At 40.5% G+C, this 27308-nt stretch overlaps 1 protein-coding gene across 1 annotated transcript in view; it reads left to right on the forward strand.

Annotated features, from left to right (window-relative positions):
• ttc29 (tetratricopeptide repeat domain 29) overlaps positions 1–27308 on the forward strand; it is a 225685-nt gene that overhangs the window by 122395 nt on the left and 75982 nt on the right. The window contains exon 7 of the mRNA XM_051928172.1: positions 7683–7768. Within this exon, the coding sequence (XP_051784132.1) occupies positions 7683–7768 (86 nt within the window). The remainder of the gene's footprint in view (positions 1–7682; positions 7769–27308) is intronic.

Genomic DNA, 27308 nt, shown 5'->3' on the forward strand with positions numbered 1-27308 from the left:
TTCCCACCAGGATTTTCTCATGGTTTCTAAGTTCCCCATATCAGGTCCTGGTTGTTGCCGTCAGATCCTCGTAGTTGGCTGCTCAATCTCTCTCCTGCTTCACTTTTTCCCCATCTCCTTCTATTCTTGGGCAAGATTTTAAATATCCCAGAAGTCCCTTCTGGCCTCTCTACAGTGATGTCCTTTGACCAAATTAAGGAGTCTCATTCATAAAGGACCTTTCATTTTCTTGCAGTTTCCGCAATAAATAGCATAAACACAATATGAAAATTGACTATATGATAAAAATACTATAATACTAATATATATATATATATATAATATATATATAATATATATATAGTGACAATTTGGGTCCCCGTGACCCCTTGAACCCTCAGACCAGACGTCAAACACCAGATAAAAGTCCAAAATTTATATTTATTATTATAAATAAGTGCACAAAGCATCACCACTCCACTATACTCAATAAACAACAACAAATAAACAATCCTCCAATCTCCCAAACGCTTAGCCACCCTGCCTCCCAACTCAGCTTGTCCGTCTGGGATTTCCCACAGTCCTTTATAGTCCTTGACCCGGAAGTGCTTCTGAGCCCTCAGTCCATGTGATTATCCAGCACTTCCGGATCAGGTAGAAACTTCTTTTTTTTTTCTTCAGCCCAGAAGTATATAATTTCTTCCTTTCCCGTAACTTGGAAATACTTCCGGGCTATACGGAAAATATAAATCCCTGGGCCTCCCTGCAGCAACTCCTGGCGGCCCCATGGTATCCAGCAGGGCTGTGCATTTAGACTCCACTGTCCATGAGGTCCTGCTGGAATTTGGGGCACCTCCATGTTGCAGGGAGGGCTCCATCTGGCAGCCTGGGGGTATTGGCTGGAATGAACGGCCAGCCATATCCCATAATATATATATATATATATACAGTATATTATATATAGTATATATATATATATATATATATTATTATATATATATATATATATATATATATATATATATATATATAGTACACACACTCATTTACTGTTCCTTTTCTTACATTTTTTTCTGTAGCTTGGTTACAATTCTCCTTTTTATTAATGACTTTGTAATCATTTTGGTTTGGTTCCTTAATTGATTTTTATTGCATATTATTTCCTGTTTATTCCAGATCCTTATTTAATGAAATAGGTACAAGAAAAGTCTGCTTGGACTGGTGCCTTTCCAATTATTATCGTGACACTCACTCCTTCCTATGTTTAAGCCAATTCTGTATTTGTCTGCAGACTGTGTCTTGTATTCCTGCTTCTAATTGTCTGATCCCAAGCCTGTCATGCTCTACCTTATTTACATGCTTTTTGAGAACTAAGATGAATATTCAATACTCCCCTTTGATCAGATGTTTTTGCTTATTTCTCACAAAAACTTCTCAGATATTTGTATGACTGTTTCCCACAAAGCCCATGCTTGACATGTGTGGCTTATCTTTCCTCTTTACTAAAAACTTCCATCAATTTTCCCTTTGCATATGTTAAGCTTTCTGGCCAATGGTTACTTGGATAGGACTGATCCATATTAAAATCATTTAGGATAGTTAGTCAGTCAGTCATTTTCCAACCCGCTATATCCAAACACAGGGTCACGGGGGCTCTGTTGGAGCCAATCCCCAGCCAACACAGTGTGCAAGGCAGGAATAAACCTCGGGCAGGGCACCAGCCAACCGCAGGGCACACGCACACACTAGGGACAATTTAGGATCGCCAATGCACCTAACCTGCATGTCTTTGGACTGTGGGAGGAAACCCACGCAGACATGGGGAGAACATGCAAACTCCACACAGGGAGGACCTGGGAAGCGAACCCAGGTCTCCTTACTGCGAGGCAACAGCGCCGTGCCACCCCCCCCCCCCCTCATTTAGGATAGTGGGTCTCAAAATTTTTTTACACTTTGACCCCACTTTCATAAAAAGAAATAATGGCAGCCCCCAATTTACTGGTTATTTCTGTGTTGTAGCACATGCCATTCACAATGACATGGCTGACCTGCACATAGAACAACATTAAAAAGGGTTTTGAGCTCCCCATGCTAAATATAGTGAGACCACGTTACCACAATAGCTACAGCTTAAAAGTCTTTTTCTGTCCCAGACAAGGTCTCAATAATATTAATTGAAAAGTACACAGAGAAAATAGGAAGTTTATGGTTAAGGCAAATTATATACTGTATAGTATTGCAAAAATAATCCTTCAAACATGAACAATATCAGACAAACGACATTCCTGTCCCTACCATAATATAGATAGTATATGAGAAAAAACATTCAAATAGATAAAGCCACTGAGTTCAAACTACTGTTTGTGCTGAGAGAGAGAGAATAGATGACAGAAAGTCCAACAAGAGTAACGAGACAGGACTCCTCAGCACTCTATCATTCATTTTATCGTCATTTTCCTGTCACTTCAATCTTTTTCTTCTTATAAAATAGCAAAACACCTTAAATGCTTGTTATCTGCATCCTCTCACTGTCCGTATTGCACCCCATGTATTCAACCCTGAGGACTTCTAGTAGCAGGCTGGGACTATGTTTTTTGTTTTCACTCTTTTATTTTAGCCCAGTTTACCACCAACAGATGATTCCACAAAGTGTCCTTTGTGCCCTTAAGGGATAGCAGCTAGACAAAAGAATGATCAATCTTAGCCTCTTGGCTATGCTAGTAATCAATACTTGGACAGAGGCATTGAATTTAAGCTTCTTCTTAAAATGTATTTGCATAATACCAAATAGCGGTAAATATAAAAAATACAATTAATTAATTACACTACTTGGTTGGGATTCATGCTATATTCATTTAGTACTAGATGACGTTTCCCAAATTGGCCATTTCCTTACATTAAAGATTATGTACTGTATCCTTAATTGAAAATTGAAAAGATAGGTTTCTTGCCAGAGTACCATAACAGGTAATCAAGCAGCTAAGCAGATAGTAAGCTCCATTTTAATGTCCGTGGCTCCCTCTCAGATTGTCAGAAAGGCAACAAAACAAAGCGAATAACTGAACTGAAAACTGGACTGAGATTTACAATGAAAAATTGTTTAATAAAAGGCAGCCACTGTCTCCAGTCATTCCGCCCAAATTAAGCACACAAACCTGCCTTTTCTTTCCACTAGCAAAATAGCTTTTACAGTTTCTCAAAAAACAGGGATGTTACCCACACAAATTAAATGTTAAATCTTACGGGAATTAAAAGCTTTTTAAGCTGCAAACAGACTGGCAATATAAAACATTCTAAGGTCCTGCTTTACCTTTCATCTTTCCCAGAATACACAGTTCAGCTTGGCAAAGTCTTTGAGGTCTCGGCTGTTTACCTGAAATCTGTCAGATGAAAAGATTAGGGCTTCTCCTATACAGACCCCAAGTTTAAGAACCACTGGTTTTGAGTCATCCCTGAAGCCAGCTTGTTTTGGTCACCTCACTGAAAAAAATCTGAATTCGCGTAAACTTCTGTAGTTCAGGGTAATCATAAGAAATGTAATTATTTACATCATGGGTTAGTAGAACATAATGAACAAAAACAGTTGCAGTAAATATTTGAACACTTTAAATGTTGAAAGTCTGAATATTCTCGATTGTAATAGAAATTTGTCATTTTTCTCCTTCTGATAGAGGTCTGTAGAGGGATAGACCCCTAATAAAGGATCAAAAATAACATTACATTTGTAATCACTTACCTTGAAATAGTCTAAAAAGATCCCCTGAATGCTTATTGTTTGAGATTTGTCATTTTTTAGCCCTCTGGGGTGTCTGTGAGAGGGGATAGAACCACAAGTAAAGCAGATATCAAAAGTATTCTCATATTTGTGATCAGCAACCTTAAAATGGCATCAGACAAACACTTCACATGTCTGTATTACGATTCCCTTTTTTTTCCCCCAAAGTTTTGCAAAAAAGGAGTAATTTTGACACCTCGTATCCCATTGGGGGTGGACCCCTAGGGTCAATTGATTGTGGCACATACATCTTCAAGCTTTTCTGCTCATTTCTGCCGAAGACACATATTGGTTGACTCTTTATCATAAGGATGTAATTTCCTGCACAAAATATGGTCCACGTATAGTCTAAAAGTAACAGGTTTTCAGGTCTAGAGAACCAAATATGGGGAGATGGGGAGGACTCACAAAATTCAACCTCGTATGTGGGGGGTTTTCTTCTACTGGTGAGTCTGGAGATGCCGGGATTTCAAGTGATTTCAAAGCATTTTCATGAACACAAAGGAAGATTAATTTGAGAAGGCATCTTATATATAAATGTCTACGCGTGGAAGTGTGTGTGTCTGTCCGGCTGGAAGTGAGAGGTGGAGTCGGGGTAAGGCTCCACCTGTGAGGAAACCGAAAACTCGCTTAGCCCCTAATAACACAAGCGAGGCACAAGACAAGTCAAGTTGGGGAGCATGAACTGTTACAACGCGTTGCCGCACCCACTACACGTCAAAACAAATTAGGATCCCGGTTGGCAATCCCCCAGGCAGACATGCAGTCCAGTCACACCCCTCCGGAAATGACCCTCATCTGCCGCAGCCAGGTTGTTCCGTGGGTGACCCCTTAGCCTGGTTCAGTCACTCGGGTCCCCAACAATGAGGATCTTACGAGCTGGATCACCCTCGGGGAAACGCACCACATGGCCGTAGTGCCGAAACTGACACTCCAGGTTTCCCACTCCAACTGGACAATGCACGTAATGTGCCTCATTCGGGACTCCATGAGCAAGCCGCTCATTAGACACAAAGTCAAGGATTTTCCGGAGAGACCACAATACCAAAAGGAGTCCAATCTTCATCTCAGGTCACTGGATAGCATCCAAGCGGGGCCAGCACGTCTGCAAAACGAAACCTCCAAAGAAAGACAAAGTCACTTAGCCAGTAACATCGACAAACGGTATCCTTTTTACTTTTCTTCCCGCCGCTAATGCATAAGTGATGTGAGCACATCGGCAAAATGAATCCTCCTAGGAGAGAGACGCCTAGAGTAGTTCCTTTCAACTACCAGACACCTCTACATTTCAGTTTTTTTTCTGACGATTTCAATAGTTTCTAGGACCCCAGCTTTTTACAGCATGGGCTTACACAGGTAGTCTATAATAAGGGGACAAAACAGATGTAAGAATGTTGGCATCCAGGATGGAATCTTCTATTAATTGCTATTGAAAAAATAAAGTTGGAAAAAATTAGCAAAAATAAAAGCTGATATTTGCTGATAGTATACTAGTGTATCCTCCAGGGTGCTGATCATCTTCTCTACACTGCTGGTGGCAGGAGAAGCAGAGACACAGGTGGTTTCTGATATGTCATCCTCCACTCTAGAGCACAAGTTTAAGATTGTATAACTCTTACTAGCTTCCCCTCGGTGTAACCCCAAAAATGGTCTTTTCAAGGCACTTACCATAACCATCGCTGCTTAACATATAGAGTCCTGAAAGATTAAAATTGTGATGAATGGATTCTATAATGAAATAAAACTAGAAGAATTTATTGATAGATCCAGCTGAATTGCTAAGCCCTAGTCCACAGTTCTACCAGACATATAGTCATATGAAAAAGTGTGGGAACCCCTCTCAGCCTGCATAATAATTGACTCTCCTTTAAAACAAAAAGATAACAGTGGTACGTCTTTCATTTCCTAGAAGTACTGCGGTGTTTTCCGAACAAAGATTTTTAGTGAAGCAGAATTTAGTTGTATGAAATTAAATCAAATGAGAAAAACTGGCTGTGCACAAATGTGGGTCCCCTTGTCATTGTGCTGATTTGAATGCCTGTCACTGCTCAATGCTGATTACTTGGTGTGATGAGCTCGTTAAGCCTTCATAGACAGGTGTGTCCAATCATGAGATATAAAGGTATTTAAGGTGGTCAATTACAAGTTGTGCTTCCTTCCCTTTGGACTCTCCTCTGAAGAGTGACGGCATGGGATCCTCAAAGCAACTCTCCAAAGATCTGAAAACAAAGATTGTTGAGTCTCCTGGTTTAGGGGAAGTCTACAAAAAGCCATCTCAGAGGTTTAAACTGTCATTTTCAACTGTAAGGAATGGAATCAGGAATGGAAGGCCACAGGCACAGTTGCTGTTAAACCCAGCAGGTCTGGCAGACCAAGAAAAATACAGGAGCGGCATATGCGCAGGATTGTGAGAATGGTGACAGACAACCCACAGATCACCTCCAAAGACCTGCAAGAACTTCTTGCTGCAGATGGTGTATCTTGTACATCGTTCTACAATTCAGTGCAATTTGCATAAAGAACATCAGTATGGCAGGGTGATTAGAAAGAAGCCCTTTCTGCACTCATGCCACACACAGAGTCGCTTGTTGTATGCAAATGCTCATTTAGACAAGCCAGATTCATTTTGGCAACAAAGTGCTTTGGACTGATGAAACAAAAATTGAGTTATTTGGTCTATAACAAAAAGCACTTTGCATGGCGGAAAAAGAACACCACACTCCAAGAAAAAACACCAGCTACCTACTGTCAAATTTGGTGGAGGTTCCATCATGCTGTGGGGCTATGTGGCTAGTTCAGGGACTGGGGCCCTTGTTAAAGTCGAGGGTACTTGATGAATTCAACCCAATATCAACATCTTCAGGATAATGTTCAAGCATCAGTCACAAAGTTAAAGTTATGCAGGGGTTGGATATTCCAGCAAGACAATAACCTAAAACACAGTTTGAAATCTACAAAGGCATTCATGCAGAAGGGAAGTACAATGTTCTGGAATGGCCATCACAGTCCCCTGACTTGAATATCATCGAAAATCTATGGGATGATTTGAAGCAGGCTGTCCATGCTTGGCAGCCGTCAAATTTAACTGAACTAGAGAGATTTTGTATGAAGAATGGCAACAATACCTCCATCCAGACTCCAGACACTCATCAGAGGCTATAGGAGGACAGCGTGTAGAGGCTGTTATATTTGCAAAAGGAGGCTCAACTAAGTATTGATGTCATATCTCTGTTACGGTGCCAACATTTATGCACCTGTCTAATTTTGTTATGATGCTATTGCATATTTTCTGTTAATCCAATAAACTTAATGTCACTGCTGAAATACTACTGTTTCCATAAGGCATGTCACATATTAAAAGGAAGTTGCTACTTTGAAAGCTCAGCATATGAGAACACAAATTCCAGAGAATTAAGAGGGGTTCCCAAACTTTTTCATATGACTGTAGAAAAGGAATAAATGCATAATACAGGAAAACAGTTGAAAATTTTAATATACTGTGCACAATCCTATTGAAACACAAGATCCTAAATTGCACTTACAGTTTGAAACTCCCAGCATGTATCTGTGAAATAATGTCCTCTTTTTTTACCTTAGCAGCTGACTGTAATCACATCTCATTCTATCATAAACCATATTCAGTGGCTGATTTCAGTTTTTAAACTTGCCTGGGGCAAACTTTTCTAAGAGCCCCTACAGCCTGTGTGATTGTCTGGAAGAATTAGAAGGCATAGGAATGAATGTAAGAAAAAGTGCACAAATGGTGTAGGGGGCCCCTGAGGCAATGGACCAAGTGGCCTGTAGTTAAATTAAGGGAGCCGCAGCCTAATAATCCACATAAAATTTTAAATATCAAGTAAATGCTACTATCACTTAGAAACTGGGTGTACAGTTTAATGTGATTATAACCAGGAATATATTTTCTTAGCAGGTGACAAGAAAATTGAAGGGGAGGCTGCCTACCGTGTAGGTGCAGCCTACAACAGCTCGGGAGATCCAGAAACGGCAATCACGGTAAGTCAAAGTATTTTATAATTTCACATTTTCACTTTGAACTTTTTTACAGTGCGGGCAACATGGTGGCACATTAGGGCTACACACAGACAAAAGAAACATTAATTATGAATACAGTATGGGAAACACTGTCTTACAGGAAGCAACCCCTGAAAAGGATTCAGGGGTTTACAACTGAGACAACATTCTTACTGTCTAGTCAGTGTGCAGAAGGAATTAACCTTCTTGGTGTCAACCCTGAGCATCTGTTGGGCTCAGATTTCTGTGTAAAAACGAGTGCCTGAGTGTGCCTCACGTGTTAAGCTGTTATGATCTAATGTAAAATGCTAGGCCCCTGTATTGACCCCCCTTCTTTTGACACCCACTGCACGCCTAACCTCACCTGGAAAGGGGTCTCCTCTTTGAACTGCCTTTCCCAAGGTTTCTTCCATTTTTTCCCTACAAGGTTTTTTTTTGGGAGTTTTTCCTTGTCTTCTTAGAGAGTCAAGGCTGGGGGCTGTCAAGAGGCAGGGCCTGTTAAAGCCCATTGCGGCACTTCCTGTGTGATTTTGGGCTATACAAAAATAAACTGTAATGCTTGGGACAGTATTCTGTTGCCAACTAGTGGATAAAATAACAATATGCTGCAAAAAAAATCATGAACATTGTTCTATGAATTTAACTCATTGATATTCAATGTGAGTGGGAGACCCTTCAAACAAGGCACACAACACTGTGTAAATAAAAATGATGTAAATTGAGTTTTAGAACAAACTGATACTAAACCATTAGTTCAATCAAGCGATAGTGATGACAATGTGAATTGACAGGGATAGTGAAACTGGTTTATATAGCACAATACAACTAAACCGTCGTGATATGCTTGGTTAGTTCAGTCGCTTGAAGCTGCAGTGGTATGCAATATCTACATGGCAAAAAGACAGAATGAATTTGATCTAGTGGAAGGATAACTATCCAGGATCAGGATGTCCCACCTGTACACTGGTACTGTGTGTGCTGTGCAGAGTGGAGGCAGGAACTCTGCATTTTTTCCCAGGTTGATTCTGGGGTTCGTCAGCGGTGTGTTCTGCTCTTACTCTGTTCAATGCTTGTATGGACTGGGTGTTGGGCAAGGTTGTAGGGTCCAGTGGCTGTGGGGCATCTGTTAGTGAAGAAAGATTCACGGATCTTGACTTTGCTGACAATGCTGTGATCTTCGCGGAGTCGATAGAGGTTCTGATCGGGGCGCTTGAGGGACTGAGCAAGGAGTCTGAGTGTCTAGGCTTTTGAATGTCTTGGATAAAAACCAAGATCCAGGCCTTTAATGACTTTGGGCACAGCCATCAGCAGTGTGTCTGTTTGAGGAGAGAGTGTCAACCTTGTCAAGAGGTTTACTTACCTTGGCAGTAACATTTATGTGTCTGGTGACTCTTCCTATGAAGTCAGTAGACGGATTGGGAGAACTTGGGGGGTCATGAGATCACTGGAAAGGGGTGTGTGGCGCTCCTGATATCTATGCAAAAGGACAAAGGCCCAAGTCTTTAAGAGTCCTGGTGATTCCTGTTTTGCTATATGGTTGCAAGACATGGACGCTATCCAGTGACCTGAGACGAAGACTGGACTCCTTTGGTACTGTGTCTCTCCGGAAAATCCTTGGGTACGTTGGTTTGACTTTGTGTTGCTCATGGAGTCCCAAATGAGGCACATTACCTGCATTGTAAGGGAGCGTCAGTTACGGCACTACGGCCATGTGGAGCGATTCCTCAAGGGTGATCCGGCTCGTAAGATACTCATTGTTATGGACCCGAGTAGCTGGACCAGGCCAAGGGGTCGCCCACGTAACACCTGGCTGCGGCAGATAGAGGGTCATTTCTGGAGGGGGAGCCAACCAGGGCCGTCTTAACGCATGGGCACACTGGGCAGTTGCCCGGGGGCCCCATGCTAATCTATGTATGTTGTGACTTGCTGAGTGGTTGTGTAGGTAGGGGCCCCAGTGCACTGGTTTGCCCAGGGGCCTATAATGCTGTTAAGATGGCCCTGGTTCCAAACACCTACGCAGCATCATGTCAACCAGGTACATAAGCTGCTGTCATACATACAAACAATACAATATTCTTTCCAAGGAAAAATAACAAATGGGGCAGAAGATGGTGTCACCAACAAAGGAAAAATGGTTCATTCATTCCAAACCAGTTTGCTCTGGAGTACTAGGAGAAAAGCCCAAATAGATGTAGGGAGAATGTGTATTCTCCATGCAAGGAACATCAGGGGACAGAGTTTGAACCCACAATCCTGAATTTATGAAACAGCAACTCTAGCTATAGCGCCACCATGCCACCTTCTTTATGCAATAATGAAACCATTAAAACTCAGAATAATGAAGAATGTGAATTTCCCATTGGGATTAATAAAGTATCTATCTATCTATCTATCTATCTATCTATCTATCTATCTATCTATCTATCTATCTATCTATCTATCTATCTATCTATCTATCTATCTATCTAATAGATATTCAGTTTAGTAACATTCAAAAAAGGTGAGCATGCCCACCTTCTTAATATGAAAAGTAATATTATCTTTTAGGAAAATGTATTTTTGTTGCAGGACACCTATGATTACTCTGATAGGATTTTACATTATTATTTTTATTATTACATATTATTTGCTGACCACCATGACTGTAGAGAACATTCATTTACTAAATAAAATAAACATGCTAGAATCACAATGAATAAAAAAGGAAAAAGTATCTCGATTGCCAGCTCACCCCCAAAATGGACTCATTTCTCAGCCGATACGTCAGAAAGCAGAATGTAGTTTGAAAGTGCCCAGATTTATATTTGCATTACTCCTTTGCAGAAATACATTAAAATGGAATCCTGATAGGCTGAACGCAAACGAAACAACATCTTTCTGAGTGTGTGCTTTTAGGTTTGTCTTAAGCACTCCTTCAGGAAGTGATAAAGATGTGTCAGACCACCATCTTAGTTGAAATAAGTTAATTATGATCTGCAAGTGAGCCGCCTGAATGAAATGAAGTGCATTCTGCCTGAAGCCAGTATGTGTCTGCCTTCCAGTTTTTAGTTTCTCTATGCATAAATGTACTTACTTACTGAGTAATCTTACTAGTTAGCTTGCTACTCCAAATTAGTAAATCTCAGTAATGAAGACAGTGATAAAAATGATGTATTTATTTGAATTTAATATTAATAACAGACATTTACATATTTACAGTGGATTCAAAATGTTTTAAGGCACTCTTGCTTTCTGCACACTTTATTGTGTTGTAGATATAATTTTAAATTGATACATTTTCAATTTTTGCCTATTAATCTACACTCAATAACCCAAATTGACAAAGTGAAAATGTTTTTTTTTTTTAGAAAAGTTGTCAGATTTATAAAAAAAAGAAAATCAAAAGTGAAAACTATCATTCATATAAGTATTCAGACCCTTCATTCAGTACTTTGTAGCATCCTCTTCGGCAACAATTCCAGCTTTGCGTCTTCTTGGGTAAGTCACTACATGCAAACTTTCCACACCTGGTTTTGGGCAATTTATCCCATTCTTCCTGGCAGACCTTCTTAGTATCTGTTAGATTGGAAAGTGAGTGTCTATAAACTGCCATATTCAGGTCTCTCCACAGATGTTCTGTGTGGTTTAAATCTGGGCTTTGGCTGAGCCACTTAAGAGCAGTCAGAGATTTGTCCCAAACCCTACCATTGTCTTGGTTATATGTTTCAGGTCATTGCTGTTGCCCCAATTTGAGGTGGTGAGCACTCTAGAGCACATTTTCTTCAGAGACCTCTCTGTGTTTGACTTCATTCATCATCAATTCTGATCAGTCTCTCTGTCCTTGCTGCTGAGAAGCACCTCATACTGTAGCCTGATGCTGCCACCACCATACGTCACTGTAGAGATGTTATTAGATAGGTGACAAGCAGTGCCTTGTCTTCACTAGACATAGTACTTGGAGTTCTGCCCAAAGAGTTCAATTTTTGTTTCATCAAACGGGAGTCCTTTAAATGTCATTTGGCAAACACTAAGTGGGCTGTCATAATTCTTTTTACTCGAGGATGGCTTCTGTCCAGCCACTCTACCATAAGTGCCTGATTGATGGTTGTCTTTCTGACAGGTTCTCCCTTCTCAGCAAGGGACTTCTGAAACTTTGTTAGAGTTACCATTGGATTGTTGGTCACCTTCCTAACCAAGGCTCTTCTTGACCAGTTAGACAATTTGGCCCAAAGGCCAACTCTAGGAATAGTCTTGGTGGTTTCAAACTTCTTTCTTTTCACAATCAATGAAGCCACTATGTTCCTGGGAACTCTGAAAGCTTTAGAAATAATTTTATCCCTTTTCCCTAATCTATGCCTCACCACAGTTTAATCGTGGAGGTCTAAAGAGAGTTCCTTGGACTTCATGGTTTCTTTTTTATTCTATTACGCAGTATGAATTGTGCCTCTGTGTCTGCCTAGTACTCGGTTAAAAAGAATATTCATATTTATTTCAATCAGTCTTACATTCAGCATATGACATTATAAAGAAGATGGTTATATATTTTTTTTAAAAACAGATTAAGACACCTGGTTATTTTGTGATTTGTCTCACAAAGTGGTGTGAGGCCTTTTAAATGCAGCCAGCAAGGCAGGCCTGAATCCCACCAGCTTGTCCAGAAGAGGTCCACCAAAAAGCATCCTTCTGTAGCTTCCATTAGAGTGTCTGGTTTCAGCGTTGACCAGCGTTCAGCGTTGACCAGGCCAAAAATGCGCTTCAAAATCAAAGTTATAAAAATCATATATATAAATCATATATATAAACGTCTACAAGTGGGAGTTTGTGTGTGTCTGTCTTTAGGGCCCAGAAGTGCAAGGCTACAGAATGAAGCTCAAAGAGCCGGCAAGGCACCCCCAAGTTAATGAGTTGGAAGAAGAAAGAAGTACGAGGCTACGGCATGAAGCTGAAAGAATGCAACGCTGTCACCAAAGTGAAACCGCCGAGGAAAACTCGCTTAGCCACTAATACACAAGTGAGGCGAGCACATCGGCAAAACAAAACCTCAGAGGAGAGAGAAACTCGCTTAGCCATAGAGAAGGGGGGCAAGCACATCCGCAAAACAAAACCACAGACTCTACATTTCAATTTTTTTTCAGACGATTTCAGTAGTTTCTAGGAGCCCGGGCTTTTTACAGCACAGGCTTACATAGCTAGTATATTATAAAATGTCCCCAAAAACACTCAAAATGCCTCACAAAGTAGGGGATTACCAATAGCCCCTGACTTGAACAGAGCTATCCAACGAAGAATAAAATTAATCTAAGAAGGATTTATTGGAAGAATAGGAATACATGCAATTGAATAGTTCATAGGAACAGCAAATATACAAAATGGACTTTCCTAGCGTGCAACCCAAAGCAAATGGGTCCTGATTAAAAAAATCCAAAAGAAAATTCAAATAATAGAAGCAAAAAAATAGTCAAGAGCCATAGGTCAAAATCATAGAAAATCCAGCAGAGTGCATTCAAAATGAACTGCCTTGGACTTCAGTTACCTGCATGCCTTTTAAAGTGCTGGGGTGGTCCCTTAATGGTGATTGACAGGTATCCCTGCCTCTTGGGTATCCGACTACAAAATACTAGGAACCTATATAGATATTATATAATAACAAAGCAACATAAAATTAAAAGATTATATATAATTAGACAAATAATAAACAAATAACAAAATTATGTAAAACTAGCCGACACCTGCCATAGCATACGGTGGTGTAAGAATAGGAACGGAAAACGGTGAGAAAGGAATTCAGAAATCAAGAAGAAATAAATACTTCTTGAAAGACACAGTGTGTGTGTGTAGAATTTACGGCCAAGCAGGATTACATGTGAAAGTGATAAATAAATCAGGCTTTCCGAATTTACGTACTATGGCCATGGCATCCTGATAGTTTTGTTGCATGTATCTTGGACTTCCTGGAAATGCGGACGGTAATATGATCATTTTGCCTACACGTACATTGTTATTTTCAGCGTTTGCTTGCAGTGCGTCTAATAGTTCCACACGCAGATGTTGTTGATGTAATCTGAGATAGTTGAGATGCACGCCCTCTGTTTTAACATGCGTATCTACAACATACTGTTGGAATAGTTTGCCGCTGGAGTGCAAAATACTAAATGTATTCCTCATTGGTAATCTGTACGCGTAAAATTGGCATTGAGTAAGCCTTATTCGCTTGCCGGTTCTTTTATCGGGAACATGTTGTAAATCTTTGTGCCAGCCAATGTCTCCGTAAGGGAATAAAAGTGGGTAAACCATAGGATCGCAATTCGTATTGAGCATGGAAATCTGTTTACAGGAGTTGCCAATGGGATAGATGCAAATGTCCCTTTTGGCAGGCGTTTTGCCGTCTTCTCCGACGAAAATCACTGCAACATCAATGTGACATGTTGGGGCATTGTATCGTCGCAAATCCTGCCTAGGGTTTTAATTGAAAACCATTCATGCAGATGCTGTTGGACTGGACTGAGCGACTTCATGCATGTGTTTGTATGATTTAGCGTAGCGGTTGATGGTTCTGAGCATGGAATCAAGCTGGAGAAGTACATTTTCGCTGCATGCAGAATTTGCTTTATTTTGTAAGCGTACTTCAGTGGTTTGTGCTATGTCAAAAACATACATCTGTCCATATCCTGGAGAGGTAGAAGTGTTAGCGTATAGTGGAGAGATTTGGTGATAAATTTGCCCGTGTATTTTAAAACAGTATGGTCCATGGCCAGGAGGTTGAGTTATCTGTGCACCCATGGAAGCAAACGCTAGAGAAGAGTTATATTCTCGAATGTGTTCACGATAATTTTTAGCTTCTGATGTTTGCTGTGTAAGAAGCTGTTGTAAAGACACAGGTGGCTCCCGCAAAGGTGGTAAAGCTACTTTACCGTTGTGGCAGCACCTCGAGTACTTGTTGGATGTATTACGCTCAGCAGGCCAGTATAGTGCATGACATGGAAGACGACGAATAGGAATCGAGAAATGCCGTGTCGGCTGCGTGTGGGCGGGACCGGTTTTGAAGTGGAAGCAGGACGAACCAGAAGAGAAATACATATAAGAGATATTGGAAAACGAGCAATAAGAAGCAATTTAAAACATAAGCCAGGAGAGGAACACTGGCTTGACCTGAACACCTTAGAAATTTAACTTATGACAGATTTGTTATGTAGAAATTCTTAGGATTTTGCTCACATTTTTGTTAAGGGTCTTTTTTTTTTTAAAGTGGGAAATTTTGCATGCTTTTTATTGCATTTTCTAGTTTATGAAGTGAGAGGATGGGCTTAAGTTGGATGAAAGTTTATAAATGGTCTGGAAAAACAACTCAGGACCATAAAACCATTGCTTTCATATCATCCATTCCTAAACGACTTCTAGTTGGAGGAGATATCAAACTTGAGAACTGCTGTTGCAGATATGATCACCTAAGGATATCAGATTGAATGAAAAGATGTTTCAGGGGATGACATGTTACAAAGGGGGACTCACAAATTCCCATAATTAAAGAAAAAGAACTTTTATTTATACACTTGTCCCAGCATTTCTCCCATTCCTGTTAACATTTATTGTACTTTTTTGTTGCCTTTTTCCTGGATTTCTTCCACAGTAGCAAATCTTCTTCCCTTCAGTACATCTTGCCTGAAGAAGGGGCCTGAGTTGCCTCAAAAGCTTGCATATTGTAATCTTTTTAGTTAACCAATAAAAGGTGTCATTTATCTTGACTTTTCTCTACAATTTTGGGAAGATAAAGAAGTCACAGGGAGCGAGATCTGGCAGATATAGGGGTTGCGAAGCGACAACCGCATTGTTTTTAGTCAAAAGAGTTTTTGACTGATAACGCAGAGTGTACAGGTGCACTGTCATGGTGCAAAATCCAGTTTTGAGGGGGCCACTTCAGTGGATTTTTTTCCCTGATCAATGTTGCTGAATTTCCACAAGGAACAGACTCTTTTAATGGGTAAGTCCGTCAGCAGCAAAAAACTCATTCATCTTTGTCTTTTGAAAATCTCCCATGTTGGTTTGGTGAAAGAAAAAAAATTGCTCATATCACATGCAGGACTGTAGTATAAAATCCAGAGATATATACTTGATCAGCTCAGCATAATGCCACTTAATGGACTGATCAGCCAGACAATAGGCAATTCAATAACTATACTACACCTTACTCCTGTGCTATTGACTGATTCCGAGAATTTTTGTGTCCCCCACCTCCCCATAAAAGACTCCATGTCAACTTTGCATCACAGTTTCACTTTTTCTGATACTCAAAAATGTGCTGCTGTGTTGATTTTCCATCATTTTCCCCATTTATTTTTCATGACATTCAGGTTGGCTGCAACTAGCACACTCCCTTGACCCCAGGACATCAATATAAATAAACAGATGATGGACTGGGCAATAAGGACACAGAACAACAAGAGTAGATGCAAACAGTGAATAGTACTATTTGTTTTCAAAACTCAGGCTGTGTTAATATAAATTAGTGCAGTACAAATCTCATCATCATTCTCCAAGCTGCTATATCCTAACACAGGGTCATGGGGGTCTGCTGGAGCCAATCCCAGCCAGCACAGGGTGCAAGGCAGGAACAAACCCTGGGCAGGGCGCCAGCCCACCGCAGGGCACACACACACACACACACACACACACACTAGGGACAATTTAGGATCACCAATGCACCTAACCTACATGTCTTTGGACTGTGGGAGGAAACCCACACAGACACAGGGAGAACATGCAAACTCCACGCAGGGAGGACCCGGGAAGAGAACCCAGGCCTCCTTACCGAGAGGCAGCAGCGCTACTAGTGCACCACTGTGCCACCAGTACAGATATTCATTCAATAAATAAATAATCCATATAAAATCAGTGCATCAGTGGAGAATAAAACCAGCAATAAGTAAATTAAGATCTAAATTTAAAACCCTGTAGATATCAGGTTTCCTTTTTAAAAAACTCTCCGAGTCCAGCACATCTTAGTCAACAATTCCACCGGGGGGGGGGTAAACGTTAACATTTAACATTATACAAAGTTATTGTCTGTTTTTTACCTGCATTATTATTATTATCAATCTTTAATTTAATATTATTTATTGTATCAGTATACTGCTGCTGGATAATGTGAATTTCCCATTGGGATTAATAAAGTATCTATCTATCTATCTATCTATCTATCTATCTATCTATCTATCTATCTATCTATCTATCTATCTATTATATAGTGCCTTTCACTCTATCTATCTATCTATCTATCTATCTATCTATCTATCTATCTATCTATCTATCTATCTATCTATCTATCTATCTATCTATCTATCTATCTACCTACCTACCTACCTACCTACCTACTTACGCAAAGCCAGGTTCTTCAGCTAGTATAACATACATCACTGATCTAGAGGACAATAATTTAAAGCAGTATTTCATACTGTAGTCTTACAATCAATGCACCTATTTTGTAACATGCTTATCCAGTTCATAATCTTGGGAATTTGAATGCCAACAGTGGCAGGATTGTATTCAAGATGTGATCCAACCCTGGTTGGGGTGCCAGTTTATCACAGGGGCATGCTTAAAATGCTTACCTTTATTAAAAAGCATGTAAACCAGAACTCAAATGCGTTAACTAGAGGTTACAAGGACTTCTCTCTTTCTCTCCATTGAATGGCTGTTTTAATTTTCCACCAAATTTATTAAAAAGATGGAGTCACCTGCCACATCACTTATCATCAAATTAGTATGGAAATGTAAAAGTAGCTAAAGGCCATGTGGGAATATTTGGACTGAGTACGCCACAAGAAGTAGCCATTAGCATAAATAAGAAAAAGTTGAGGTGTTTCCAGTCATTTGACTCTGGGATCAAGGCTACATGTTTTTAGTGTGTGTGAACTTTGGTGACCACTATTTTGCTCCTGCATTGGCTGCTTCCTTCCCTCAGGCTCTTCCTGTCTAGAATTCTCTCAAACTGTAATGCTGTCACGTCCTAGAGAGGTTCAAAGCTTGTAGAAGGCAAATGTCATTCAACAAACCGTTACCCTGCATATAATGTCTTTCACAACAATAAAAGCGCTACAGTTTTCCAAATAGATGTCCGTCATATTCTGACAGGAAGTATCAGTCACATTATTAATTATGTTCTTTTTATTTAAATGATGTGTCTATAGATATATTTTTCAGTTCCTTATTTGTAAATCATCTTGTAACACTTTGTGTCTTATCGTTGTTTATTGTTTTGTTGAGCTAACCTAGAATTTTTTGTTTTATTTATTTTTCTTTATTTGGTGTTCAGAATTTTTTCCACCATTTATTAAGTTTTTTCTGTGCAACAGTTCCTTTTGTGTCCTTTTATTTGTGAAACTGATTGTGGGTTAGGCACTTTATAAATAAAATATTTTACTCAATAATTAGACAGAGGTGAAGAAGAGAGTGCAGGCAGGGTGGAATGGGTGGAGAGGAGTGTCAGGAGTAATTTGTGACAGACGGGTATCAGCAAGAGTGAAAGGGAAGGTCTACAAGACGGTAGTGAGACCAGCTATCTTATATGGGTTGGAGACGGTGGCACTGACCAGAAAGCAGGAGACAGAGCCGGAGGTGGCAGAGTTAAAAATGTTACGATTTGCATTGTGTGGGCCGGGGATGGACAGGATTAGAAATGAGGACATTAGAGGGTCAGCTCAAGTTGAATGATTGGGGACAAAGTCAGAGATTGTGAGATTGTGTTGGTTTGGACATGTGCAGATGAGAGATGCTGGGTATATTGGGAGAAGGATGTTGAAGATAGAGCTGCCAGGGAAGAGAAAAAGAGGAAGGCCTAAGAGAAGGTTTATGGATGTGGTGAGAGAAGACATGCAGGTGATGGGTGTGACAGAGCAAGATGATGAGGACAGAAAGATATGGAAGAAGATGATCTGCTGAAAGAAGAAGAAGACTCAATAATTAGACAGAGTGCCGGCAATTCAGTCTAATAAGCAGGAGCTTATTTGTGGCAGTTAATTCATTAACCTTTTGGTTTCTTTGGCTTGTTATTAGTTTTATTAAAATCAAATAACATTCTATACAAGCAAGTCAAGATTAACAAAACTAGGTTCAAAGGAAATCAACCCGCACCCATGAGAAAGAGAGTGAGGCCAGCAGAGTAAAACTTTAGTAGTAGGAAAAATAAATAAATAAATAGAATAAAAAAGAGGGGAGAGAATCCGCTTCCTCAATTTAAATGCTTATTAATAATAATGATTCATTACATTTATATAGCGCTTTTCTCAGTACTCAAAGCACTATCCACACAGGGAGGAACCGGGAAGCGAACCCACAATCTTCCACAGTCTCCTTACTGCAAAGCAGCAGCACTAAAATGAAGAATTTTTGTTCAGATCCTCTAAGTGGAATTAGATTTTTTTCTAATTTCAGATAATACAGTATATAATATCAGTTACCCATTGGCTTAAAAGAGGTGAGTTAGGATTCTTCCAGTTGAGCAAGATAAGTCTACATGCCAATAGTGAAGTAAAGGCAATGTTTTGTTATCTGTTTCCTCGACATTTATCCTTATTTTTCAAAACATGGCTGTCCAGCATACCAGCAGAGCACTGACTGGTATTTCTGAGTCAGTGCCCGTGAGTCAACAGTGTAACAGAATTTTCAAAACATACAGTGGATTCAGAAAGTTTCGAGATCCCTTCACTTTCTATAGTTATAGATTTAATTTTAAATTGATACATTTGCCTTTTTTGCCTATCAGTGCACACACAGTAACTTGCAATGATAAAGTCAAAACATGTTTTCAGGAAGGGAGAGAGAGGTTAGGAGCACGCTCTGATACAGCGCATTGCCGCACCCACCACACGACAAACCAACTCTGGATCCAGATTAGGACCCAAGTGCGGCCATGCAATGGGTGACACCTCAGCACCACAAGGTTTGCAAATTTTTTAAAAATCATTAACTGAAATCTCTCATTCATAGATGTATTCAAATCCTCTGCTGTGGTGCTCAAAATTGTGATCAAGTGCATCCTGTTTGCTTTAATTCACCTTGGGAGTTGTCTAGATCTTGATAGGAGTCCACTTGTGACAAATTGCACTGATTGGACATCATTTAGAAAGGCACACATGTACCTGTTGTGGCAAGCGGCTGGGGGCGGTACCCAGCCGGGACGCCTGGAAGGACTGGAAGAGGGACTACGCCTCCTCCGGACCACGAGAGGGCAGCCACCCTGGTTGGTATGGGGACCACGGGAACAGATCATGGAAGCTCAACTCTATAGGGGCCCGTGGTCACCGCCAGGGGGTACCCAGATGCCTGAAAAGCCCTAGACGTTAGCACTTCTGCCACACCCGAAGGTGCTGGCGGAAGGATTACCAGGGACACCCGGAGTGCTTCCGGGTTTTCAGCCGGCACTTCCGTCACACCAGGAAGTGCCGGCGGAAGTTCATCAAGGGGTACCTGGAGCATATCCAGGGCAGCATAAGAGGGGCCGCCTCCCTCCATTCGTTAGCTGGAGTCAGGTGGAAGTGGACAGAGCTCGGAGGAGAGGAGTGGAGACGGTGAAGAGAGGCATTATTGGAAGAGGCCTGGACTGAGGGTGCTTGGCGCAGGGTCACTGGGTTGTGCGGTGTTGTAAATAGGAGTAATGTACAATAAACATGTGTGTGGTTTGAAACCATCGGTGTCTGCCTGTCTGTGTCCGGGCTGTTTCCCACACTGTGTATAGAAGGTCCTACAATTCACACAGCATGGCAGGCCAAACCAAGTCCAAGGGACTCTATGTAGACCACCGTGATCAAATTGTGGTGAGGCACAGATCAGGGCAAGGGGGTAAAAACATTTTTAAAGCTTTGAATGTTCCAAGGAACAAAGTGGAAGAAGTTTGGAACCAACAGAACTTTTCCTAGAGTTGGATTTGTGAACAAAAATGAGTAACCAGTAAAGAAGGGCCTTGGCCAGGGAGGGCTACCAGGAACCCAATGGTCACTCTTAACAGAGCTTCAGAAGTCCTCTACATATCAAAATGATGTTCATCAAAGTAGCACTCCATCAATCAGGTGGAAGCCACTCTTCAGTAAAAGACATGTAGTAACCCACTTGGAGTTTACCAGATGACATTTAAAGGACTATGAGAGCAAGACGTAAAAGATTCTCTGGTCTGATGAAACAAAAATTGAACTCTTTGGACTGACAAGCACTATATCTACAGAAATTCTGGTACTTCTCATCAACTGCTTAACACCATTCCTAAAGAGAATCATGGTGCTAGCAGAATCATGCATGCTATTGCGCTACTTCTCAGTGACATGGACAAGGGGTCTGGTCTGAATGGAGGAAAGGAAGAATGCAGCCAAATACAGAAAGGTCCTTGAATTAAACCTGCTCCAGGTTGCACGTCATCTAACACTGGGGGTGACACTTCACCTTTCAGCACAACAAGTCTCTGAGTGTCCTTGAGTGGCCCGGCTAAGTCCAAACTTAAACCCTGTAGAACAGAAGAGACCTCAAGATGGCAGTTTACAGACGCACTCACTATCCAATCTAACAGATCTTGAGAGGATCTGCCATTAAGAATGGGATGAACTGTCCTACTGCGGTGGGTTGGCACCCTGCCCAGGATTGGTCCCTGCCTTGTGCCCTGTGTTGGCTGGGATTGGCTCCAGCAGACCCCCGTGACCCTGTGTTCGGATTCAGCGGGTTGGAAAATGGATGGATGGATGAACTGTCCTAACCCAGTTGCGCAAAGATTGTAGAGACTTATCCAAGAAAACTGGAAGCTGTAAGTGCTGCCAAAGCGGCTTCTACGGGGAACTGAATTTAGACTTTGATTACTTATAGGAATGAGAGATTTCAGTTTTTAATTTGTCATAAATTTGCAAACCTTTCTGAGAATATGGATTTCATGAACATATATTTATGGGCAAAAATGACAAATGTATTAATTTCTAATTACAACACAATAAAATGTACAGAAAGTGAAAGGGTCTGAATACTTTCTGAATCCTCTGCATTTTAGGACCAGGGAGAGGCTAGGCTGCTTCTCGCGGCCTTGTACTTCCCCTAGTGTATAGTTTGGCAGCCTCCCTCTGCTTATTTGCCCATATGCACACCTCAGGACTCCTGGGCATTGAAATCTGAATGAGTGGCCCTTCTAGGGTGCTACCTGTGACAGCTGTCAAGAGAAATTTCCCTTATCATAATGATGTTCCACCTGAACACCATGTGCTTCCTGGGTTCAATTACTGTATGTGGCACCAACACTACTCCGGGGTCCAGAATAAAAGAACCTGCTCTACCTCACCTCATCAACAAGTCAGAATTGGGAGAGGAGGAGGACAAAGCTTGCCTGGGAGGTGTGTAAGAGGAAAACTATGAAACTAAAGGAGACTAACACTATCGTTGTCTGAGAAAGCCTGTGAAAATGGCTGTCAGCAAATAAATGTTTATTTGAATCTGGGACTTGTGTCTGCCCTGCGGTGGGCTGGCACCCTGCCTTGCGCCCTGTGTTGGCTGGAATTGGCTCCAGCAGACCCCCGTGACCCTGTAGTTAGGATATAGCTAGATGGATGGATGGATGGACTTGTGTCTGTGTGGTTGTATCTATGGTTCGTTGGTCTGAGATGCCCCCTCACCACTACATCTGTGGTAATACTGGGTGTCCTGGATGTTGGCATCCTTGTTGAAATTTGTTTTCTCATTCCTTAAATTATCTTGTGTAACTGTGAACTTTATTTTTTGTTTAACTCCTCTGCAGTAGAAGGATTCAGTGATCAAAAATGTGGCCTCAGAGCTATGAGTTTCTCAGTTCAAGTCCTGCAACTTGGCACTGTTTTTGAAGCTGGTGCTTTCTTCTTGTCTTTGTGTAGCTTTTCCATTGGTTACCCCAGTTTTCTTCACACACACCCTTTGATTACTTATAGGAATGAGAGATTTCAGCTTTTAATTTGTGATAAATTTGGAAACCTTTCTGAGAATAGGTTTTCATTGTGTTCTTATGGGTTTCATGAACATAGGTTTATGGGCAAAAATGGCAAATGTTTTATGTTGATTGGTTATGTTGATTGACAACTCTAAATTGGCACAGCATAGTGTGTGTTTGCCTGCAATGCATTGGCTCCACATTCAGGAGTTTTTCCATATCATGTCCTCTTGGAAAAGCTGCTAGTTTCCCATGGCCCTCAGCTAGGTAGACATTGGTGGGATGGATATATTCTGTGTGGTAGGTACTTTAGAACACTCTTAAAATAACCTTTAATTCATTTTATTGTTCACACGTTTCTGCATTTTCTGGATGGATTTACAATGGCCCCACATTAAGTTTTATGTAGTCACAGTTTCTTGCTTCCACACCTTTCATTTGCCTAAATATAAAAGAAAACGCTAATGCTTCCACTACGCCTAATGACTAGATGAGAACCCCCACAATGTGGTTCTGTTACATGAAATCCACTCCATCTTTTATGTTGAGAAGACCTCAACTCAATTTAATATTGTGAGGAGCAATTTTTTGTGGCTTAAACCATCTCTATGGGAGAGGAATGAAGTAATTAAAAAAAGTGCCACACGTTGTGTGTTACCAACTCCTTGCCGCCGAGTTGCATTTTTTTGTTTTGTTTTGGGAATATTAGACCATCAGATCTCAGTAAATGTTAGAAATTGCCTTTCCATACTTTGTCCAAGTCTAGCTCATTTGATTTTTTTATACCTGTTCCTCCAGAATTGGAAATAGGCATAAAATCACAGAAATATTTCTTGAAAAACTTAGTAACAATGAATAAGGTGTATACGTTTTGCTTTTCTGTCAGAAATAAACATACATAATTTGCCAAATTTCATGGATTTTACCGATTAGCCTCACATTTCTCATATGTAGTCTATCCAAAACTCTGAAGGATAGTTTAGTCCCCTTAAGGTTTGGCTCTTGCCAGTGGTGTAGCTAGGGGCGGGCGAAGGGGGCGGTCCGCCCCAGGCGGCACATTTTTGGGGGCGGCATTATTGGCCAAAAGGCTCAGAACACTTCACGTGTAAGCAGCAGGGTTCGGAAAAATATCACTCATGAATGAAAAAAAAGACAAATTCTCTGATTTTCATCCACAAATGCTTCAAAAATCATTTTCAGACGATCCTTCTGTGACGGCATCAGACACGGCAGTTGAAATTTATCAGGCAATAACAAAAATAAACAGAAACATTACATCGATAATAATTTCTAGGAAGATAAACAACTGATTCACAATGTATAATTTCGTTTCGTTAACAATCCGAATGCGTTGTTGCTCATCTCCACCTATCACTTGTACACTACACCGGTTCTGGTTTTCACAGCGTAATTACAGTAATCCCTCACTATATCGCGCTTCGACTTTCGCGGCTTCACTCTATCGCGGATTTTATATGCAAGCATATTTAAATATATATTGCGGATTTTTTGCTGGTTCGCGGATTTCTGCGGACAGTGGGACTTTTAATTTCTGGTACATGCTTCCTCAGTTGGTTTGCCCAGTTGATTTCATACAAGGGACGCTATTGGCAGATGGCTGAGAAGCTATCCAATCAGAGCATGTATTATGTATTAAATAAAACTCCTCAAATATATTGTGAGCGCAGGGGCTGTTCGCACCCCTAGAAGATACGGCCACTCCTCAAAAAACACTGAAAGATTACCTTCACATTGCTCTCTTCCTTGCTGGGCTTAAATGTGGCTGTTTTGTCAAGCGATATGCTTCCTGCATGGTGCTTCGCATACTTAAAAGCTCGAACGGCACGTATTGATTTTTAATTGTTTGTTTTTCTCTGTCTCTCTCTCTCTCACTCTCTCTGACATTATGTGCTCCTGCCAGAGGGGGTGTGAGCAGGGGGGGCTGTTCGGACCACTAGACGATAGGGATGCTCCTCTAAAAAAATGCTGAAAGGCTACCTTTACATTGCTCCCTTCCTAGCAGCTGCGTTGTCCGGCGGTGCTTTGCATACTTAAAAGCCAAACAGCCCTATTGATTTTTGATTGTTTGCTTTTTTCTCTCTATCTCTCTGACATTATCTCCTCCTGACATGCACTCCTTTGAAGAGGAAGATATGTTTGTATTCTTTTAATTGTGAGACTGAACTGTCATCTCTGTCTTGTTATGGAGCACAGTTTAAACTTTTGAAAAGAGACAAATGTTTTTTTTGCAGTGTTTGAATAAAGTTCCTGTCTCTCTACAACCTCCTGTGTTTCTGCGCAAATCTGTGACCCAAGCATGACAATATAAAAATAACCATATAAACATAAGGTTTCTACTTCGCGGATTTTCACCTTTCGTGGGGGGGGTCTGGAACGCAACCCCCGCGATAGAGGAGGGATTACTGTATAGTAAACTAATAATCAGAACACGGCTTATCAGTGCGTCTGTACTATATTCTTGTCTAGTTGATGCTTATGAATAATTATATGTGAAAAAAATATTGCTGTTTCTCTATATATAAATAAATCTATGCAAAATGTATCTTAATTTTTCTCAATACGTCATTTTAATTTTCTGTTTAAATAAGTTAACATATTCAGATGCATTGGAGGGCGGTAAATTGAAGCCCCGCCCCGAGTGGCGCGAACTCGAGCTACACCACTGGCTCTTGCCTTGCCTCCCATGTTGCCAGGACAGGCTCTGTCTCCATGAAACCCTAAAAATAGATCAAAAGTTTCTAGTAAGCCATTATCGAAATGTCAATACTGTTTTATGTCCTGCAGAAAATTGGTCATAGATATGCTTGATCTTTGCAAATGATTTGCTTTTTTTAATGCCTTTTGGCAGAAATGGTAGATCAGTAATAGAAGACAAATCTACACTGCTCCTCTGCACCAAAAAAATAAATAACAGTAATGAACAAAATGCCACATTTAATTGTGCACCCAACCTCTGAGAACAAACACAGGACATCGAGCCATCTAAAGAGAGGACTACAAACAAGAAGAATTAGCTTCTAATGAAATAATCAATTTCACTGAAAATACGCAGCCACTTTGGTCCTTAAGGACTGAAATTGAGTACTTCGATCAGAGACTGCATGGTCTCCAGGCATCTACAACCGCAAAACACAGGCCTCGGCCCATCATTTTTAAATTTTTTTTTTTTATAAAGAGCCTCTCTGGGCACACTATTGTAAAATCCTTAACAATAAATAGGATAGATAAACTTTTTAATTCCAGAGGAAGTTTTGTCTGCAGCAGGCAAGTACAAAACATAAGGCACTGTTGCACTGATACAAGAAAATATACTAAGACACAAAAACTGACAACCATATCGTATATACACAAACTCAGGATTTGTGTAAAGAATAATAATTACCTTCAACAGTAGACAATGGTAATAATTAATTCAGAATTCACCAGCATCCCTACAAGTAACAGAATTCAAAATGCCAATAGCCCAGGGAATAAAACAACTCTTAAATCAGCTCTTTACCCCTGGGAGCCAAAATCTGCAGCCTGATGACAATAAACAACTTATGAACATGAGGAAGGCTAATATCTGACAGAACCAAGTCGGCTTTCTTTCTGACTAGTTTGTAATACAGCTCAATGACAGAGGTCGGCTGCCAAATAATACTTTTACTACTAATATTTGCAATGTTGTTAAAATAGTTTATATACTTAATGCTAAGGTTGCCAAACCAACATATTAAAGCAAACATAACAACAGATTTAATAAAGAATCTATGAAACAGTGTCCTTATACTTTTGTTCACTTTAAAACAATTGCGTTTCCTAAGATACTGTAAGTGCCTTGAGCTTGGGAAAGGTACTATATAAATAAAATGTATTTTTATTATTATTATTATTATTAAGAAAGAATAGCCATGTCTACCTCTTTCTTACAAATTTGATAGAACATTAGAACACTCCAGATGAGAACAGGCCATTCAGCCCAACAAAGCTCGCCAGTCCTGTCCACTTATTTCTTCCAAAAAAACATCAAGTCGAGTCTTGAAAGTCCCTAAAGTCTTACTGTTCACCACACTACTTGGTTGCTTATTCCATGTGTCTATCGTTCTTTGTGTAAAGAAAAACTTCCTAATGTTTGTGCGAAATTTACCCTTAACAAGCTCTTTTAATCTTTCCTCATAATTCATCCCCTGTAGCCCTGAATCAGCCTAGTCACTCTTCTCTGGACCTTTTCTAGTACTGCTATGTCCTTTTGTAGCCTGGAGACCAAAACTGCACACAATACTCAAGATGAGGCCTCACCAGTGCATTATTATGGTTGAGCAGAACCTCCTGTGACTTGTATTCCACACATCAAGGCACTATATAATCCGACATTCTGTTAGCCTTCTTAATGGCTTCTGAACACTGTCGGAAAGTCGATAGCTTAGAGTCCACTATGACTCCTAACTCCTTCTCATAAGGTGTGCTCTCGATTTTTCCGACTGTCCATTATGTATTCAAACCTAACATTTTTATTTCCTTTGTGTTATTCTTTACACTTACTGACATTAAATTTCATCGTCCACAAATCTGCTCAAGCCTGTCTGCTGTCCAAGTCCTTCTGTGATGATATAACGG

This window comes from Erpetoichthys calabaricus, chromosome 5 (genome assembly GCF_900747795.2).
Source record: "Erpetoichthys calabaricus chromosome 5, fErpCal1.3, whole genome shotgun sequence".
Taxonomy (NCBI): Eukaryota; Metazoa; Chordata; class Cladistia; order Polypteriformes; family Polypteridae; genus Erpetoichthys; species Erpetoichthys calabaricus.